The 20,615-nt window shown below is 31.1% G+C and overlaps 2 protein-coding genes across 2 annotated transcripts; one reads left to right on the forward strand and one right to left on the reverse strand.

The window, feature by feature from the left end:
* Positions 1 to 609: 609 nt before the first annotated feature.
* On the reverse strand, positions 610 to 8,768 carry LOC139815988 (organic cation transporter protein). The gene is made up of 10 exons (XM_071783275.1): positions 8,609 to 8,768; positions 7,053 to 7,142; positions 3,910 to 4,238; positions 3,657 to 3,760; positions 3,421 to 3,575; positions 2,900 to 3,210; positions 2,452 to 2,764; positions 1,926 to 2,107; positions 1,636 to 1,772; positions 610 to 1,208 (listed from the first exon to the last, which is right to left on the reverse strand). Exons 2-10 carry the CDS (start codon positions 7,084 to 7,086, stop codon positions 1,154 to 1,156), a joined length of 1,620 nt encoding a protein of 539 aa, XP_071639376.1. The 5' UTR covers positions 7,087 to 7,142; positions 8,609 to 8,768; the 3' UTR covers positions 610 to 1,153.
* Positions 8,769 to 14,072: 5,304 nt separating this feature from the next.
* LOC139816482 (beta-galactosidase-like) lies at positions 14,073 to 20,233 on the forward strand. The gene is made up of 10 exons (XM_071783998.1): positions 14,073 to 14,301; positions 16,020 to 16,192; positions 16,410 to 16,560; positions 16,748 to 16,811; positions 17,464 to 17,558; positions 18,041 to 18,274; positions 18,582 to 18,753; positions 18,885 to 19,006; positions 19,149 to 19,550; positions 19,728 to 20,233. The coding sequence occupies exons 1-10, from the start codon at positions 14,221 to 14,223 to the stop codon at positions 20,118 to 20,120; spliced, it is 1,887 nt and encodes a 628-aa protein (XP_071640099.1). The 5' UTR covers positions 14,073 to 14,220; the 3' UTR covers positions 20,121 to 20,233.
* Positions 20,234 to 20,615: the final 382 nt, after the last annotated feature.

The raw sequence follows: 20,615 nt of genomic DNA on the forward strand, positions 1-20,615 counted from the left end.
TTGAAAGTCCAGAATTATTAGAGCAAAATGATTTCCGGTAACAATCAGATATTAAAATTAAATTATTAATATTGGAGTAATAACTTTATATATTCTTTTAGTGATTAAATTGTAAATTAATTTAAGCAAATTAAAATTATATTGTGTTGCTCGCGTAATTTTATTATGTTTGTAAAGTTTGAACGACTCTTTTATTCTGCATCGCCGATAATTGTGATTGTAACTGCGTCCGCGTTGTCTGAAGGTTACCTTTAGTTCCTAGACTAAAAGATTACAAATAGCTACATGATAATCGTAAATTATTCACGATTTATTTAATTGCGCAAGTTGAATGGAAGGATTTTATCGCGTAAGGTGTTGTTCAATCATAAAACAAACGTAACCATTTCTAAGAACGATCTGCGGCAAAGTCCGGAAAATAAATCTCACATAGTATTTGCCACGAATATAATAATAAGATATCAATTTTTCAAGCATTTGTATGTATAATATGTTACATGTGGAGAAGTAGAAGTAATCGGTAGTATTGATATCAGATATTTTGCACAATAACAATAATCGCGAAAGAGATACAATTATAATGTTTGAAGAATTAAGGAAAACAGAATATATTGTCGCTTTTGAGTTTTATTAAGTATTTAATAAATAAACATGTTTTTCTTACAAAAACAAATTTCTATTTATATACATAAACATTCAGTGAAAGATCTTACATGATAATCATTAATCATGTATAAACTTATACGTATACTTATTCGTTTGGCAGTAAAAATATATAATTAATACTTGCTGCTATAAACCTTACGTCTTTCTTCAGAATTTCTTAAAGAACGCAGTAATACTATCATATATTTTTCTAAAAATATTTTTTGTTATATTTTCTATAAAATGCCAGCTTTATATAAATTATAATATTATGAAAAATATGAGTTACAGAAACGCGCGTGACAAGATGAATAATCATAGAGCGAATTTTGCTAATATTACGAAAGTAATTAATTTCGTAATATAATAAATAGAATTTCTAAATATATGTTCGCTTTATCCTAGCGTTTGAACAACACTCGGGTCACTTGTGATAATTTAATTCAATGCGCGTTTGCGCGCGATGTGCGTTCGCACTTTTTCTGAAATATGTGATGGTAGTTTTTCTTTAGATTGTCGCTTCTGCTTCGAAATCTCCACGTTTTTCTTTCAACTTACGCTTCCTGCATATAAAAAAGCAACAACTTTTATAATTTAGACTATACTCAAATCACATATTTGAATGTAAACGGTAATCTTTAACGAAGATTATATTTGTATTATATACGAGCATATATTAAGTTATTTTTTTAAATAATTCGCACATAAAAAATAAAAAAGAGCGTCCTAAATATTACCAATTTTGCCACGTGTCATTGTTCCATTTATATTATTTACGAAACAACGAAATTTTTTACGCGAAAATTGATAGGGCATAAAAATATCAATATTCATCTACGTGCAATATACATATACATATATATATATATATATATATATATATATATGCTCATGTATAGAAACCGATAATACTTAATGTAAAAGTGTTTTCTTTACAAAAAGAAATTCTTATGCAATTTATGTATGCTTTAAAAAATTTGCTTTACTTACTTCCCGAATTCTTCGCCGTCTTGAAGCGTTTCCGGTAATGTACATCCGGCAGTTTCCGGTAATAATAGGCATAATGAGGACCCAATCAATGGCAAGATTCCGAATATAGTGGGTGATAGCCACGTTTCGAAGTAATTCTAAAATAATATCTACAATTGGTAATCTAGAAAACTTAGTAGTTGGTGACTTTTGTTACGACAATAACTTAATTCAAATCTCCATGTAAATGGGAAACGAGATGTTATTTGTTAACATCTATATTTACAAATCGACTCTATAATTAAACTTACCAAAGACACTACAAAGGGTGCTAAGATAGAGCCTACTCTAGCACACATGCTACTCGCGCCGATTCCGATGTTTCTCACGACTGTAGGAAACAGTTCTCCGGAGAAAAGGTAGACTGTTGTAAATGACACCGACATGCCGACAAGACCGATGCATGCCAAGAGCAGTCTTAGCCATGCCATATCTGTGAAAAATGAATTACCGATGTATCTTAGACGATTTATTATTTTATATGTATAGATATCTCGTTTATCGTAAATTTTCTTTGCCACTTAACAATAGGATGGAACTTTTTTCGTTATCAGTCCATTGGTCGATCCATTCAAATTTAGATCGTCAACCAATAAATAGAGAGATTTTACCAGAACGGAAAATACTTATAACATACTTATAAAATAAAGGTAAAATAACGTATTAGATATAGTAACAATAATTTTTGTGCAGAACTCGTTCCACTGATCAAAAACGTTACAAGAAAGTTCAAAAAGTTACAAGAAAATGACAATAAATTCATGTATGGTTTCTTACCATTTGAGACGAAGATTAAGAATAGACAGGCTACACCGCTTATAGAATTGCTGCAAATCAGGGTAATCCGTCGACCCAATGCGTTCATTGCCCACCAAGCGACGAAATTCCCAGGAATCTGTATGGCACCGGATACTGCGAAATTAATGAAAATATCGCCACCGACCTGACCAATGTACTGTGATATGCCAAACAAACCCATTCCGCAAACCATCCAGTTAAAGAAAATAGAGATTGACTTCACTCGCATGTTCGGCGTGCGAAGCAAGTCGAAAAACGAAGCCTTGTAATCTAGAGTAGATTTCTTAAGATTCTAAAATATAAAAGCGAATGTTAGAGTTAAAGGGAATTAATTTCTTGGAAAATTTTTCTTGTTCTTCTTGATTATATTCCTTACGTTTGGATCTATTTGTCGAAATCTTTCAATAAATAGAATTGTAACTCTTACCTGGTGCAAGCAATGTTTCCTGACTATTTCGGGAATGTCTATATTTTCCACTTTATTAACATTGGCCCCCTTTCGCAATATCTCGCATGCTTCTCTCTGCTTTCCCACAGCTAGTAACCATCTGGGTGATTCAGGTATTATCCACCAATAACTTAAAAGAATAATGGATGGAAGTGTGATGGCAATCTGTAGTTGTTGCCAATGTCGAAACCAGAATGCGAGTCCTGCCAGCGACATATGGCCTAAACTGTATGGAACTTGATATAAAACGGTGATGGCGGCACGCCATTTTGTACCTACTATTTCCATACCTGAAAAATATTTTTAAAAATGCTCATTATATTGACCTATCTTATTAGCAAAAAAATTTGTTTTTAATATAACATTTAAATTGACATTGTAAATACTGATTTTTATACAAATAACAACGATATTTTATAACGATTTTTTCTACCGTTAAAAGTTGCCAAGGTCTGTTTTTTTGTAATCTTAATATTCTTCTAAATAAAGAACACACTTACAGATAACGTAACTAGTAACCATCGTGCCTCCAGTGGCTAAGGCACTTAACAACTTCAATAGTAATAATGCGTAAAACCAAGGTACCACGGCGCATCCAATACCTGACAAAAGTTGAAGAACAATAGAAACTATCAGCGGCGTTTTCCTGCCATATCTGTGAATATTCGTATATTTTTCATTTCTTTGTAACTGTTTTACAATTTGAAATCATATATTCAATAATACGTGTACTTGCCTGTCTGCTAAACTGCCAAAGATTATGTTGCCGAGAAGTATTCCAAACATAAGAATGGACTGTTGAATATTCGCATAATGCGTTCGATCACAGACCAAATTCCACTGAAACGATAACAGTTTTTTACTTTTCTAAATAAATTTTCAAACCGGTAAACAAAAGGAAATTTCGTCGCTCGATTACATCTCACAAATTTACGAATACGTTTGTTTATATTCTAAAACAATGATTTTTGAACTCATGATATACTTACTTGTGATATAATGGTCTCGGGAAATATTGTCCTATCGTATTCCCATTCCGTGCATTTTATCAGGGTGCCGTTAACATTGGCTGTGCATTGGTCCTTGGAATATTCCTCTGTAGTAGCAGGTTCTGTGCAATTGTAATCTTGATGAGGCGCCATAAAAACGATCGCTAATTGATGCCACGCTACCGGAAATTTGACCAAAGACATCGCCAGGCAGATGATGATTTGCCACCTGCCGAGATTGCCAATCGCGGCCTGCACGGCGTCCACACTTGCGTTAGAATCGACATGATCGTCCTTACCGTTAGGAACTTGCTTGGTATTCACGTGTGCTGCAATTTAAGGAGACACTTTTTTTCATTTGCAAACTCACATTAAATTCTATTAATTGAAGGTTTTAAGTTTTTACTGGTTCTATCCTAGGTTACGACGCCGATCTTGATTGCGAGTTTTTGCAGAAAGGATTGTTATTTTCACGTGTAGAAATAAATTACACATAAATTATTCTTGTTTCTCACATACGGCGATATAAGCCAAATGACAATAAATAATGATGCAGCTTAATACAATTATTAATCGTAAGACGTGCCACATTCTTCTTATTATTGTGATAAAATATACGATGCAAATTTTTTATTGCATGGATTCTTTATCTGCATAATCTTTATCGCTTTTGAAAAATTTTTTTGCGCATTGTAGGTGTACGTTGTAATTACGCACATTATTTAAACTTGATTTTAATTACAAATTTATTGCATTATGCAATGGTTAAGTTGATTTACAACTTCTCAATCAGTTTTGTATAATTGGGCGCTATCAGCTACGTCATTTGGTAATGTAATACAAAATTATTTGTCGAGCTTCGTATAAAAAAGAGATGCGCATACGCATTATAAAAGTCAACACATATATAAGATTATATACAATTACAAAGACTTCCACATTAAGAAATTTTTGTACTAGCATAAAATTAACATAAAATTGTAACCTTCTTAATAATTGTATTTAACCCTCAATTAGCACACATGTGCTAATTCGCACCACTTTTTTTTCGTTCAGCACTTTATATATTTCAATTTTTCATATAAAAATCATTTCTTTTTCGTAAAATAAAGTGCACTACTCGATTGCCAGGGAAATTTTACATAAATTTTTATTAAAAATGACTGAGATACGACAGTTAAAAGTTGTAAAAATCTCAAATCGCGCACTAGTGTGGCATTTGAGGTGGCCCAACCGAGGTGTGCTAATTGAGGGTTAATGTAGTAATATTGCAATATTTATACACACATATTTACATTCCGCTGTAAAAATTTATTTTGTCTAAAATTGTATAAAATCATCATTTCGATTCGAAGAATTAAATATCATTCACTTTGTTAAAAGAAAATCTGTTTCTAATACAGATATTTTTACTTAATGAGAGCAATAGACTTTGTAAGGGTTCAAACGAATTTATCATTACAAATCTATCAGATTGATTAGGTTGATTAAGCAATTTACACTGAAATACATCTGCATTGGAAGTGCATTTACATCAGGAACATATCTCTTTGTCATATTTTATTTGCACAACAGGTAATTTATGACTGTCAACACATATAATGGTTTCCAGAAAATGGTAACAAGCATGTGTGTAATGTGTAGTATGAAAACAATCGCCCATTTACATAAAAAATCTAATAGGAATTAAAAAAACAAGTCCATTAGTTCATAGATGAGAAAAACAATGTGTGATTTTCCTCGTTCAGTACTAGAGAATCAAAATTAAATCATCAATCCGTAATTACAATTGTCTAGCGCAGCAGCTGCGTAATAAAAAGTTTAACCTTGCTTGTTCATGACAAATGATTCATAAATATTTATAAGTTAAACAGTTAAGTACTCTCTCTTTCTTTTTTATGCATATTTCCGAGTAATGAGATCTGAGAGTAAGCATTAAATGTCTTTCTCGATAGTCGACACAGGTAAATTTTCTTGATATTATAAAGGTATTTTTTTTAATATTATATATACGGAAAGGGCGGCAAAAATTTATCCAAAATTAGTTTCTAAGTACGTTGTTAAAAAATGAAGAAATTAAAACCGATAACGAAAAAAATCATAAAGAGATTAATGACTATTTTACACTTCTGTAATTAAATGTTACATATATTGCCTTCGATATTGCTATGCATGCGAGAGTAATCATGCGAAACGCCTCTCACAACAATTGATACTTTGCTGATGTTGCTAACAATCACTGACAGTAGAACCGAAATATGTAATAAATATGTATTACGGCGTAAAATGACGACGAAACCAGTTCGCAGAAAAGAAAAACGCTATAGAGAGTGCATGTAAACCATAAAATAAATGTTAACCTCGAGACACCAAGAAGATAACCTTCGATCTTGGGCGCTCCAACTTACATCGACATCCTTCTTCGGCGACTCGAAAGGTCAGTCTTGCCTTTCAAGCTGCCATGTCTCAGTCATGCGATACAGATTTATCCTAACGTTATTATATATGTACGCGCCGAAATAAATCGCTCAAATTTTAATTTGAGAAATTTTTAACAAAATTTGGAGTAGACTTTTGCCTTGCGAAAACAGGAAGGTGATATACTAAACTATCGTTTATCAGCTTTCGCATTTTACCGTATTTACATCGAAGTTATTATAAAAATACCTTTATGTTTAAAACAAATGTTTAAACTATGTTTTAAACATTACATTATTCTAACATGCTTTTAAACATAAACAAATGTTTAAAAGATACTTCCTTTTTTTAAATTTGATACGATTTTAAAACTGATTTCGAGTAGGTACGCTATGATTCGTGTATAATGACGAAATTTATTTTTTCAAAATTCCACGAAAGAATTATATAAAAAATATTAAATAAATACAAAAAGAAAGCTAATAAAATGTGAGAAATAAAAACATCTAAACAAAAAGCATTTTTAAAATTTAACTTAAGGTGCTGTTGAAATCTATGAAATTAACTAAGAAATTTTGATTCTGTTTTCTATTCCTTTTCTTTCTTCTCAAAGTACTCAATTCGATTTAATATAATAAGCAGGTGAATTTAATACTTATTTCTATAGGATCGGGTTTTGTAATATTGATAATCGCTTTAATTTAATTTGTTATCAAGAAACGTACCATATTCGGAAGCGTTTGTTTTCGTCTTCTTCATATCACTGTCTGGTTCCACGTTCTGCTAAACTTTTATTTTTTTTTGTATTCAGATATCTGTAACATTGGATAGTAAAATATATAAATACTTGAGTGATAAGTTGAAGACATCGGTTAGCAATTATTTTTTAGATGAATACGATGATATAATTTTTATATACACGTACATAGTGGTGTGATCGTATTTTTCTATTTCTAATCTCTTTTCTCCTTTCACCTACTCCCCTACTTCTTCTACCTCTCCTACTTACAGTTCAACAAGAAATTGTTTTTCGCAATAACGGACATTCCTCGACTCGCTCAATAGTAACCGGTGTGTGGTATCAATGTATAATGCTTATAACTTGCAGATTAATTATTATTATTCGTTGTGATTGTACTCACACATTTCGACTTTTCTAACGGAATAGAAATCGCAGAACTGATGACAGAGTCCTCAAACCATGCATATGTATACATGCTTTACACGAGTAATTACACATCTTGTTGTATTAGCATTACTTTTTATCTCATTCGAATCGCGAAGATAATTTTCAGTTTTTCTCAGGTATCAGATAAATTATGACTTAAGTACATATCAGCACAGAACATAGATAAAACAGTAGTTACGATTTACATAATTAGAAAGCGCATTTTTCGCAAAAATAGGTCTTGAAAGGCAATGATCAATATTTGTATAGTTATACGTCATACAGAATGATAGGACGTTGAACTTGAACGAAGAGAAAGAAAAACAGAAATGGAAAGGAAGCAGCAAACCCCGTTATGAAGGGCACAGAAAATGTTGATGTTCCAATGACTCCTCTCGCAGATACAACTTTTCTTCGCTGTTATTACCGCGTTATTACTGTTATCATGCCTGCTGAGGCCCAATTATGATTTACGTGCGGAAATCACAGGCAATATGTAGTCACAAAAATCTGCAACTTTGAGCAGATTTCTTGCACACCCAATCTGTGTAGTTCGCATTTTTTTAAGTACATAATTAAGGTTGCAAGAAACATGAAACTATAATTTCCCAGGAATATGCATTCTTTCACGACATTTCTCCACGACAAACAAGATGAGGATTCAAAAGGAGGATTTAATGCGAATTAAACTTTAAGAACATAAATGAATATTAATCTTTTATTAATTTCAAGTGAACTTTAACAGAAAAATTTGAAAATTGTAATAAATGCTTTCCCTAGACACATTTTCATGAAAAAAATGAATTTTTAAAATATATCAGAAAACCTTTTATTAAAAATTAACGCGGGTTATGGAAAAACCGAATTCCAATAATAAATTATATAATGTAAAATCAATTTTCATTTTTTTATATTATTTAAACTGACATGAGATATATATTATTGATAAAAATTAATTTCTTAGTATCCAAGAAATTTTAAATTATGTAAACCTATTGGATATCGACAAAATTAAAAAAAAAAAAAGATCTTTAAAGATATCGACTTGTCACGCGCATAAGATGTACTGATTGAACGACGCAGCGCATATATATAAATTCGAATGGTGCTTACTCAGAAATCCAGTTGGCTTACAAGATCGAAAGCTGGACTTGGCGCACTCGCGTAATGTCACATTAATAAGAACGTTATTAGAAAATGAGTTTGTTCGTATTCTCGCTTGCAAATCGTGCGAAACCGACGGCTCAAGCGTAACGACTATCGTATACTCGAAGACGCAAGTCAAGAAAAGTCTTTCAAGCCGCTTGTGTTGTCCACCGAAGAGGAGGGATGCCGGCGCCAAACGTCACGTCGGGACATGGCGCCGTTACATAGGAGTGCAAAAAATACGCATCGGATTTGCAACCTGCAATTTTACGCGCGCGAGATGATAGAAGTGCATCTCCATGGCATCTTCCCGGATTGGTCACAAAGTTAATCGTGATGGAATATTAATTCCGGATCTGCTCGTTTTAGTTGTATTTTCAATATTTTGCGCCCATATTTTCCTTCAAAATTTGAATTATGTACTCGTTATGAGCATCTATTTTATATAAATTACAAACAAAATACGGTTAATATGGACTTTTGTTGAAATTAACGCTTATGTTGTAAAAGTTATTTTCAATAAAAGTGATTAAAAAAAAATTTTTTTAGTACGTCATTTTTATGGTCATCTAATTGTGACATTAGAATTGTACAATGGAAAATTTTGACGGAAAAATTGTAGGAAACTTTAAATTTTAAATCTTATTTAGACGCAATACACACAGCACTAAATTGTTCAATAATCATTATATACACAAACTACTGGCGTTGCATAAAACAATACATTAATTAGCATTGTTTGAAATACGAGAAAGTGTTTCGCAATGTAATTCGATAAGCTCGACATGCCGCTGAATGATATTCTGTTGTCGATGAAAATTTAACCGATCTGCAATTTACATTGTTTGAAGAACGTTTGGCTGTTTTAACACGAACCATGATAGTGCCCGCGTGTTTAAAAAGATTGTATTATATCCGAAATAGGCATCAAGAACTAATTCTTTTATACAAAATGTTTCGACAAAAGTGATTCAAAATATTGATTCGTGAATCGAAATATTATTTCAAAGTAAAGAACAATTTTACATTTCGATAATTTTAATGTGCGCGTTTACACTGCAATTCCATTTACCACAATATAAAAACAAAAAATTATTTGATCGTAATATCGTATTATTGTACTAGGTACGTAAATGCTGGATTTAATGAGCAGAGTCGCAGCAGACGTACGATAGTCAAGATTATATTTTACTAGATAATTTAAGATATAAATCTAACTAATTGTAAGCAATGGCAAATCATTAAATCATTCAACGAGGAAATCACGTACATGCATTTTATGCATAGTTGTGTCAATAGAAATACAGGTTGTATACCTGTGTGTACAACGATATGGAAATATTAAATATTCATTGGAATGAAAGAATGACGCATAAAATGCCTTTTGTAAGAAATTTAAACAATTAAATGACAAAACAATTCTACGAAATCATCAATAATTATTTTCATAACTTAGAAAATAGGAAATCACTGTTTACCACAAGAGAATTGGTTTACAAACTTATACTGATTAAAGAGTTTTTATACGGTTTAATAAATATTATAAGGCTTGTTGATAACGATTGTTAACTAAAAATTTTTATTCGGTTTAGCATTATAAACTTGTAAAATTTTGAACTATTTCTTTGAAATATCCTTTATAATCAGAGAGAGAAATGCTCTTGGGAAAATGCCATCAAGATTTCGAAGTTTCAAGTGCTTAAAAATAAAGACTCTACTGCTAATTGAACTTTAAACATCTAAAAAAGTGATATAAGCTTATTCCTAATTTAATTTTACATAATCTTTAACATCAAGGAAGAGAAACTTTTTTTTAGAGAAAACTAATTGATCTTTTTGAATGAGATTATTTTTTTCAGAAATAAAGCGCATCCGAAAATTACACTGGATTTTTCTGATAAAAAGATTATGTGGAAATACATGAATACTATATTTCAAATAAAAGCGCACAAATATTTGATAAGAATATTTTAGAACCAAAGTGTACGTTTAATAACGTATGTATTCGTATATTTTTAATATTTTATTTTTAGTTATTATTTGGCTATTGATTACGTAAATAATAAAAATTGCAAATTAAATGCAATTTTTTTTCATTTATGTTATATCTATTGTATAATATACCAAAAGTATCAAGAGACACGGGAATATAAGTTTATAAAAATTTAAGATTTTAACAAAAATTATAATTACAGAATATAAAATACAATGTAGAAAACAGTTTTTATAAAGGGTAGATAATTATTTCAGACACAACTTGATAATTTGATTATTTAGGCTGTTACTTACATATTGATAAGTTAATATATGTTAGCTTACATAAAACAATTTAAGATTAACGAAAAAATCGATATTTTTTATACTTTTTTATAAAAAATATTAATTGTTCTAAATTTTTCAACAAGAAAAACTACTTGCTTTGTGAAAAAAAATTAAATAAATTATACAACAAATTATACAGAGTAACTAATTAGCTTTCTTACACTTCTTGGGAAGACATACTACCTAATCCTGAATTATACGTGAATATTAAATACACCCGATTATCAAATGTGCAAAAGCTGCTGCAGCACAGTTGCTTCTCCATTAACCCCAATTAACTTAGTCTCTTAAAAAATATTTGCGAGTATGCGAATGCCAAATGCGTACAAGGCATAGACATTTCCACGTGTGGCATCTGCATTAAGTGGCTTAATTGTCACAAATTTGTTGACCACCGCATGCTAATCGAAGAAACGATGCGGCCGCTGTTCTTACAGCGTTTTAATGATACAATTTGATTTTTGTAAGACTCAAAGTTACACGAATTGTCAAAATTTTTATAACAGTATTCAAGGCGCATCATCGATTTCATACATCTTCCTAAATTTTATTGCTCTGTGATTGTGTTGCTCGTAATTCAAAAGTCGCGTCTCAAGTTTGTCCGAATATTTTAGTAACAACCTGTATTAAATGTAAGAATGAGGAAACCTACCAATTAATAAGAATGGCCGAATATGATATATATCTTTATACTACCATCTCAATTATCCTTCATCACGACAAATGCTTGATGACCTCAAAGTTTCTAAATCACTCGTGTGTAACCAGGATACGAGTTTATATAATAATAATGCCCGAATCGTGTGTCTGGTTAAACGTCGTTAGATACCTCCTCACCATCTAACTATATGTAGCATAACTGAAGCTTTATATTATATTTCTCTCTGTGATATTAGCCAACGAAAAAGTGCAATTGTATAAAACATAATTTAATAAATATTGATATAAGCGATTTAAAATTTACAATTTTAATAGAAGAATTTTAATCTTTTTAGATAGATTATTAAAATTTGATGTTTTGGCAAATCTTTTTAGTACAATTGTAATAAATATTTGATAATATTAATCCAGAAAACATTACGATGTTTTGAGAGTTAAGTTATCTAAGAAATATATTCTAAAATTTCGAGGTTGTTTTATAAAACTATCAGAAAACATTTGTATAATGATTTTGAGATAGTTTAGGGACTTTGAACAGCAAAAATAAAAATTTTTGAAAATTGAAAATAATAATAGGATATAATTAGGAATAAAGTAAAATAAACTATATCATTTCAAGTATTTTAATTTCATAAAGAATTTATTATCTTTTTATTCACATCTGAATAAAATATTATGACACCAGATTATAAGATATTATAATAGATTGAGATCAATTTTTGTTATTAACAAAATTATGTAAATATAAAATTATTGACATATTAATTTATCAAATAATTTCATCTCCTGTTTTACGTTTTTCTTGTTAACGCATTTCCTGTCGCTTTAAATGTATCGTTGTGACATTAAATAATAAAAGAATGCCAAAAATTTTAACTAATAACAAATAATAATAGTTTTATGTGCTATGTCACATCCAGATTGGACACGTTATATATTTCAATCAATAAATGTTACAGTCGATAATGTAAATAGCTGTATATATATATATATATATATATATATATATATATGTGCTCCAAAAAGATTATTTTATAAAAGATTATAATTTTCAGAAAATTTTGAGACGTATCTTGGTAAAGACTTAAAAATGTCTTAAAAAGTATGTCTTTGCGATGTTTTTTAGCACGCGCTACGTGTAAAAATTGTGATGTCGCTTTCGCATAAAATAAAAAAGAAATCAACAATGATAAAAATCTAAACGAAAAAATAAAGCAGAGTTAATAAAATAATTAATTAATGAAATGGAATGAAAAGAAAGCATTAACTAAACTTTATTGAAAATGATAAGACTTTGAGGTAGAGACAAAATCGAGAGAAAAAGAGAATCTTTAGCGTTGGTTTTGCAATTTATATTAATAAATTAATAAAACTATATCATAAAATTGTATCATTTCTCTATTTATAAATCCAATATATATTATAATATTAATTTAATATATGTATGAATAATTATATTTGGGATATAATATTAATCATTTTTACTAAAATTTTAAATATAAAATTTATATTAAAGTTTTTGCATCAACTGAAGTAAAAACAGATAATAATTTGTTATCGCAATTGATAACAAAGAGTTAGAGTTAAATCTCCAACAACTCAACATTTGCGACGTATAGCGGCGCAAGAATGTATTTCAACGCTTCATTCCGCACAGTTTATCTTTAAACGATAAACACGACTGTGTCTAATGTAGTATTACACATTCAATATGTTTAATTTTTTTGAACCTAAAGCCTATAAAGTTTTAAAAAAATTTATTCTTTCTTGAAATATTTGTAGGTAAATATTTTAAGAGATAATTAAATTTTATAAAACGCGCGCGATTTCTTGTGCAAGCTAATTAATATATAAAATACAAATCGCTAAATAATAAAATTGGAAAAGGCTGTAATAGATTTATTACTTATGTTTTACATCAATCAATCCGTACGTTTTGGTTCAAGCTTGAGCCATCTTCAGCGGTATAATATTAAAAAATTAAAAAGTTCTCCGTTCTCCACCGTGGTGAGTTTCATGATTGGAAGTTTCAGAAACAAAATTGAAAACATACTTAGACTAAAAGATCCATATCTGTAAAAATAATTTTATTGTTACTATAGGTATTGTTAAAAGATCTAAGGTAACTCATCAAATAGTCTAGAGAACGAAAACATCGCGAAACACCGCGCAACTATCACGTGACTAAAAGTCAGACGGCTATTAGCTGAAATTGCTATTAAACATTTAAAAAATAGATTGAACTCTAAAATTTAATTCCTAATTTCACTCTTGGGCTACTTCATTCTGATTGGTCAAAATTTAATCTTTAATTCGTAATCTTAATCTCCAATGCGTAATCTGACAGCTCAGAATGCTCTGAACAATCTTTAATCTTCAATCTTTAATCTCATCTTCAATGCGTTGCTAGTGTAATTAAACAATCTTTAATTTTCAATCTGTAATCTTAATCTCCAATGCATATAGTCTGATACCGGCTTATTATATAGGCACACCGTCAAATCCGTCAAATCGTCAGTGACGCGCGAGCGTGGATAGTGAATTAACAGGCGCATTGAAGAGTGCAACTGAAGTACGACGAAAAGATTTATTCAAAAATGTGGTCATTGACGACTCTGCTTGTGACAACTTTGGCATTCGGTAGCGCTATATCGAAAACAGTTAACTTACCGAGTAACGTATGTTGAATGCTATCTATTGTATAATTTTTTTATATTTTATATGTTCAATATATATATATATATATATATATATATATAGATATATATATACAAATCTACAATTTTGCGGTACGCTACTATTTGTTTCCTCTGAAATATATATATAATAGACTTTCCTTTATTTTCTATTTAATTGAAATTTTTGATTAAAATAATTTCATCTAAATTTGTTTGTATATAAAAATGCGGTACATATAAATGTACAGATGTGCCGAAAGCGGATAAAACTGTAAGAGGAAAGTAGATAAATATAGTCTGTCAGTTGATACTGATTGCTTAACCGGAAATAACGGTGGCAACAGTTTTAGAAAAAGAGAAAGAATTTTGAAATAGAGAAATTCTCTAACTTTTTGAAAGATAAATAGGATTTGGCAGGTTACTTTTTATCCCAGACTTTTTTAAATTAAGAACAAAATATTAATCGAATTTCTTAAAATTGTTGATACTGTTTAGAAAGTAAAAATAATGTGTATTGAATAGTATATCACATTTGATTTAATATAATAAAATACAACATTGGTTCATGCACAGTTTGTACACATGAAGTACGTTCGCATATAAATCATAAAATTTCAATGCAAGTTATAAAGATTGATTCTGACCGATTAACAATTGTCCTCGACCTCGTATTCCAGATATAGACATCACTGATTGAATGGAACTGATATGTTAGGGCCGGCGAACGAACATTGCCGTAGCGTCTTACGCCTTACGTGAGAATCTTGCGTTACACGTCACGCAAGATAATCTTACGGCAACGCACAAAGAAAAACGTAACGTAATTAGTCTTATGTTACGTATATACGTTACGTGGCGCTTTTCTTCGTGCGTTGTCGTAATATTAGCTTACGTGTCGCTTAACGCAAGATTCTCACGTAAGGCGTAAGACGGCAATTCGTAAGGGCGCTGGCCCTTACTTGAATTTAAATTCATTTTTTACATAGACATATAAATGAACGTGTATTTAAAGCGTACTAAACCTTTATAATCTTTTTATGTCCTTCTTAACTAAAAAGATTGTTTGGTTAAATTTTTTAATGAGGTTTAAACATGTATTTAAATTATATGCAAAATGGTATGTTTCGATAAACAAAACAAGATTTACACATGAAATTACGTACATGTATGTATTTATTCGTGTTCTCATTGCGAGAAGCGATAGAAAGATATTACAAAATGTCTGTTGCGTTACTTACATGTTTCTGTGAGAATGTATTTATCTCTATGATTAACTTATTGGAGTCGGGATAATGATACCGGTCAAAGTTAGAAGATGAAGAGAGAGACTGACAATCAACTGGCCGTACAATAACCGACCTCCGATGATGACCTATATAGCTTTCAATTACAATTCCGCTAAAGCCGGCTCGAAAAAACATAACGAAAATTATATACATTTATGACACAAAAGATTGCATCAATAACTTAAATGCCACATGATATTCTACATAAATTATAAAAATGTATGACATTAATTAAATCGCGAAATAAAAAATGTATAAAAATAAGCCCAAATTTTCTCTTAAGTAGGTGTATAATACAAATATAATAAAATATTGTGTAAAAATGATTGGACTAAGCGATATTCTAGCTAGAAATTTAACTATTAAAATGCATCGCTTTTTATAAAATTATTTTACTTATTGTTAGCAAGAGTTCAGAACAAATAATTGCAGGATACAGAATGGCGATACGGTTTCGAAGTCGATTACGAGAACAATCAGTTTTTATTGGATGGAAAACCCTTCCGATATGTTTCCGGTAGTTTTCATTATTTTCGAGCGCCTAGACAATACTGGAGAGATCGTTTAAGGAAAATGCGAGCCGCGGGACTTAACGCTGTCTCCACGTAAGTTAAATCTCGTAATTTGTAATTTACACGTTTTGTAATTTATATGATAATACAAGATAGTATTTACATTGTTGTCAGGGAGTTAAGTACATCGACATAATACGTAAGATCTTTTAAGATACGTAGATCTTTTAACTGTTTATGAAGTTTAAAATAATGTCGCGAACTAATCGACGAATAATTAAATTTGTCTCTTTTCCCTCGCGATATACAGTTATGTTGAATGGAGCTTTCACGAACCAGAACCAGGTCAATTTAATTGGGCTGGCGACGCAGATCTAGTAAATTTCTTAAATATTGCACAAGAGGAAGATTTGCTCGTGTTATTGCGACCGGGTCCTTATATTTGCGCGGAAAGAGACTTGGTAAATAAATATATACATTAATTGCTTAGTATAAAATTACTGGCGTAACTAGTTGTCTTTTGCAATCTGTTCTTTCATATCTGAGGCAAAACATAAAAATTCGTCTCTTTACCTTTTTTTAAATTATATATAGTAAAATTTTAAAAATATTATTTTACTATCTTAATAACCCTTAATATACCTTTAGGGTGGTTTACCGTATTGGTTGCTTCGTGAAGTACCGAATATGAAGTTCCGCACAAAGGATGCAGGTAAGCTATAATCTGTTTCATGGGATTAGTATATAAAAACATGTTTCGGGCTTTGAAAAATATTTGCCATTTTTTATGTGGCAATAAATTTGTGAAGAAATAGAAAATTTATATATTATTGCTCTTATTATGATTTCGGGTATAATATATGCCGTTTTATAATATATGATATTTGTTACAATAAATTAAATGTATTTTATTTCCGAACAAATCGCTCGATATAAAATTGAGATGTCAACTGATAACAATCCGCTACTTTCATGATAAGAGATAAGAATCTTTTTTTTAATTATTTAAATGAGATGCTTATATACAAGTATCAAAGATTACATCAATTTATATTGTTTAAAGAGCGTCTTGACGATAATCGAACCAAATCGTGGTCCTATTGTCTTGGCCATTATAATGGCTAGTAGAATCGATTAATATTTCCATTGTTGTTTATTATTTGACTGGCGAAGTAAAAGTCATTTATTATGTAAGAATCTTTTTATTTTTCATAATAATTAATTCTGCCTTTTTTACCATTTTTCATATTTCAAATTGATATATTAATGATGCAAAATATATTAAAACATATTGATAAAATGATATTACTACAGCCAATTGTAGAATCAAATTTTATTATTTAAAAATTTATCTGTTTACACAGATTTCGTGAGATATGCTACATTGTATCTAAATCAAGTGCTGGATAAAGTAGAACCACTTTTAAGGGGTAATGGGGGACCAGTAATTATGGTTCAGGTAACACCTATTTACGAGATTAAGAAATATTATGATTATGTAACTTATGTGTAACATTATGTTTATCTCTTAAAATATTTATTACGTTTTCGAGATAAGTAATAATTAATATTGCTCCAGACATTATCGCTTTATGATGTTATCACTCTGTGCTGATAACAAGCCAATGGCCACGTTCAGCAAAATGTTTATTTTGCAACTGTTGGAAGTTTTCTGAGTTCAGATTTGATTATTCTTTTAGATCTAGTGGAATAATTTAATCTGAACTCAAAAAACTTCCAATAGTTGCAAACGCTGAACGCAGCCAATAACAAGTCAATAATAATCGATAAACAACAAATTGACAATTATTAAAGCAGATTTGAAGAAGTTGAAAAAATTATCACATATATGCTTTTTAATATTTTTATCTTCACGTGTCAATTACCAACTTTATTACTATCATTTTAATACTGTTGCCCTAATTTTAATTACATTAATAGGTAGAAAACGAATACGGAAGTTACAAGGCTTGCGACACAGAGTACACGGACATATTAAAAGAAGTTTTCGTCAAAAAAATTGGCAATAAAGCTCTTCTGTATACAGCCGACGGTGCATCCGCGTCTTTACTTCGATGCGGATTCGTACCTGGTGCATATGCAACCATCAATTTTGGATCGGGCATCAGCAATGTGACTAATACCTTTCAGATTATGCGCCTTTATCAGCCAAGAGTAAGTGATATTGTGTTTAAGAAATCACTAATTAATCCTCTTCTAGAAAAAGCATGCCATTGATACTCGAATCTATCGAAATATTGTTGTCGTTTTTCCGCGATGTCGATTGGTTCTCTTTCTGCTTACTTTATGAGTGGCTGTCATGGCATATTTTGATAGTTGTGTGATTAATAGCACGGTTAATAGTATAATAATAACAGTAAAACATTAAAGATAAATAGCGCGCGCGTAGCGCGCGTCTGTGGACGTCTATAACGTTAATTAAAATTAAGATTTTTGATCAAATTTGAAAATTGATGCGTAGGGCCCATTGGTGAATTCTGAATTCTATCCAGGTTGGTTTACGCATTGGGGAGACACCATGAAGAGAGTAAAAACAAAACCTGTTATAAAAACGTTGAAAGAAATGCTTGCTGTAGGTGCTTCCGTTAACTTTTACATGTTTTATGGAGGTACAAACTTCGGTTTCACTTCTGGTTAGTAAACTTTTTATTAATTTCATGAATTGCAGCAAATAAAATTCAGATAAAAATAACATTTTATCGGTGCAGTTAATGAAATTATATCAGGAAATGTACTTTACTCATCGATTATTATTCCACCACAGGAGCTAATGGTGGGGGAAACGTGTACAATCCACAATTGACTTCGTACGATTACGATGCTCCTTTGACCGAAGCCGGAGATCCGACAGATAAATACTTTGCTATAAGGGACGTTGTCGGTCTCGTACGTGATTTTTTTTGTACACTATCACATTCTTTGTTTGTTATTACAAATTTTATAAAAAAGATTACTTTTTATTGGTTACCGAAAACGCATAACAAATATCTGTATTAAAAGTCGATTCACGTGCTCTTTGAAATTACAGTATTTGCCGTTGCCAAATATGTCTCTCCCAACTGTATCTCCGAAAGGTAATTATGGTCCAGTGTTATTGGAACCGGTACAGAAGTTGCTCGACAGTCAGTCTCCATTCGCGGTGATCCGGACGACTGGACACCAGCCTAAAACCTTCGAGGCTCTCTCGGTGAATCAAGGATTTGTTCTTTACGAGACGGAATTGCCGTCTCCCTTCTCAGACCCGGCCATCCTGCGAGCAACGACGAAGGACAGGGCGCTGGTTTACGTGGATGATCGACTGTGCGGCACTCTGAGTCGCATGGATAAAATATTTACTCTACCACTGGAGAACCCTTATGGTCGCCACTTGGGTCTACTGGTGGAGAATCAAGGTCGCTTGAATTTCGGCAATGACATTCACGAGTTTAAGGTATCGGAAAAGTTTTAAAATAGAATATAATACGCGAACAACCGTAGTAACAATTTTTATTAATTATTTATTACTTGTGCAAAATATAACAATTTGCGCTAATTCAACGAACGTGGACAAACGCGTGGACGTTTTAGCGTTGAACATTCCGCGATTATTTTCTTTCTTGCATCTCAGGGGATATCGAACGTGACTCTCAGCGGCACTAAGTTGACCACCTGGAATATGACGGGGTACACGTTTTCCGACGTATCCTCTCTCCGGAACATGACAACTATACACATTGAGAGTGGCACTCTGTACAACGGTCCGGTATTTCTGCGTGGACGATTCACGATCTCCGAGCAACCGTTAGACACGTTTCTGGATACCAATGGCTGGGGAAAAGGAGTAGCCTTCGTGAACGGTCACAATCTCGGGAGGTACTGGCCATTGGCAGGCCCGCAAATCACCCTGTATGTTCCAGCTCCGTATCTTCGCACAGGCGAGAACGAGTTGATCATATTAGAATTGGAATATGTGTCGCAAACGAGAAAGATGAAGTTCCAAGCCGTACCGAATCTGGGATGAATCTAATTTAGGACTTATTTAATTAAGTGTGACTGTAGGAGTATTATTGGATCACGTACGCTTTTAATACAAAATAAATTTGTATTAATAAATTAATAAAACTATATCATAAAATTGTATCCTTTATCTATTTATATAAATCCAATATATATTATAATATATAAATTTAATATATGCATGAATAATTATATTTGGGATATAATAAATCATTTTCACTAAAATTTTAAATATAAAATTTATATTAAAGTTTTTGCATCAACTGAAGTAAAAACAGATAATAATTTGTTATCGCACATGATAACAAATTTGAGTTAGAGTTAAATCTCCGATTCAACATGTGCGACGTATAGCGGCGCAAGAATGTATTTCTTCATTCCGCGCAGTTTATCTTTAAACGATAAACACGACTGTGTCTAATATAGTATTATACATTCAATATGTTTATTTTTTTTTAAGCTGAAGCCTATAAAGTTTTAAAAAATTTTATTCTTTTTT

Source organism: Temnothorax longispinosus, chromosome 7 (assembly GCF_030848805.1).
Source record: "Temnothorax longispinosus isolate EJ_2023e chromosome 7, Tlon_JGU_v1, whole genome shotgun sequence".
Lineage (NCBI taxonomy): Eukaryota > Metazoa > Arthropoda > Insecta > Hymenoptera > Formicidae > Temnothorax > Temnothorax longispinosus.

Excerpts from the sequence above, each read along its gene's own strand:
- LOC139815988 (XM_071783275.1), bottom strand. The coding sequence starts at position 7,086 with ATGAAGAAGACGAAAACAAACGCTTCCGAATATG. Across the intron at positions 4,239-7,052 it reads AACAAACGCTTCCGAATATG|CACACGTGAATACCAAGCAA; the intron begins GTACGTTTCTTG and ends CTTAAATTGCAG. Across the intron at positions 2,765-2,899 it reads GGAAACATTGCTTGCACCAG|AATCTTAAGAAATCTACTCT; the intron begins GTAAGAGTTACA and ends TTTATATTTTAG.
- LOC139816482 (XM_071783998.1), top strand. The coding sequence starts at position 14,221 with ATGTGGTCATTGACGACTCTGCTTGTGACAACTTTGGCATTCGGTAGC. Across the intron at positions 18,275-18,581 it reads TGCGCCTTTATCAGCCAAGA|GGCCCATTGGTGAATTCTGA; the intron begins GTAAGTGATATT and ends ATTGATGCGTAG. Across the intron at positions 19,007-19,148 it reads TAAGGGACGTTGTCGGTCTC|TATTTGCCGTTGCCAAATAT; the intron begins GTACGTGATTTT and ends TTGAAATTACAG.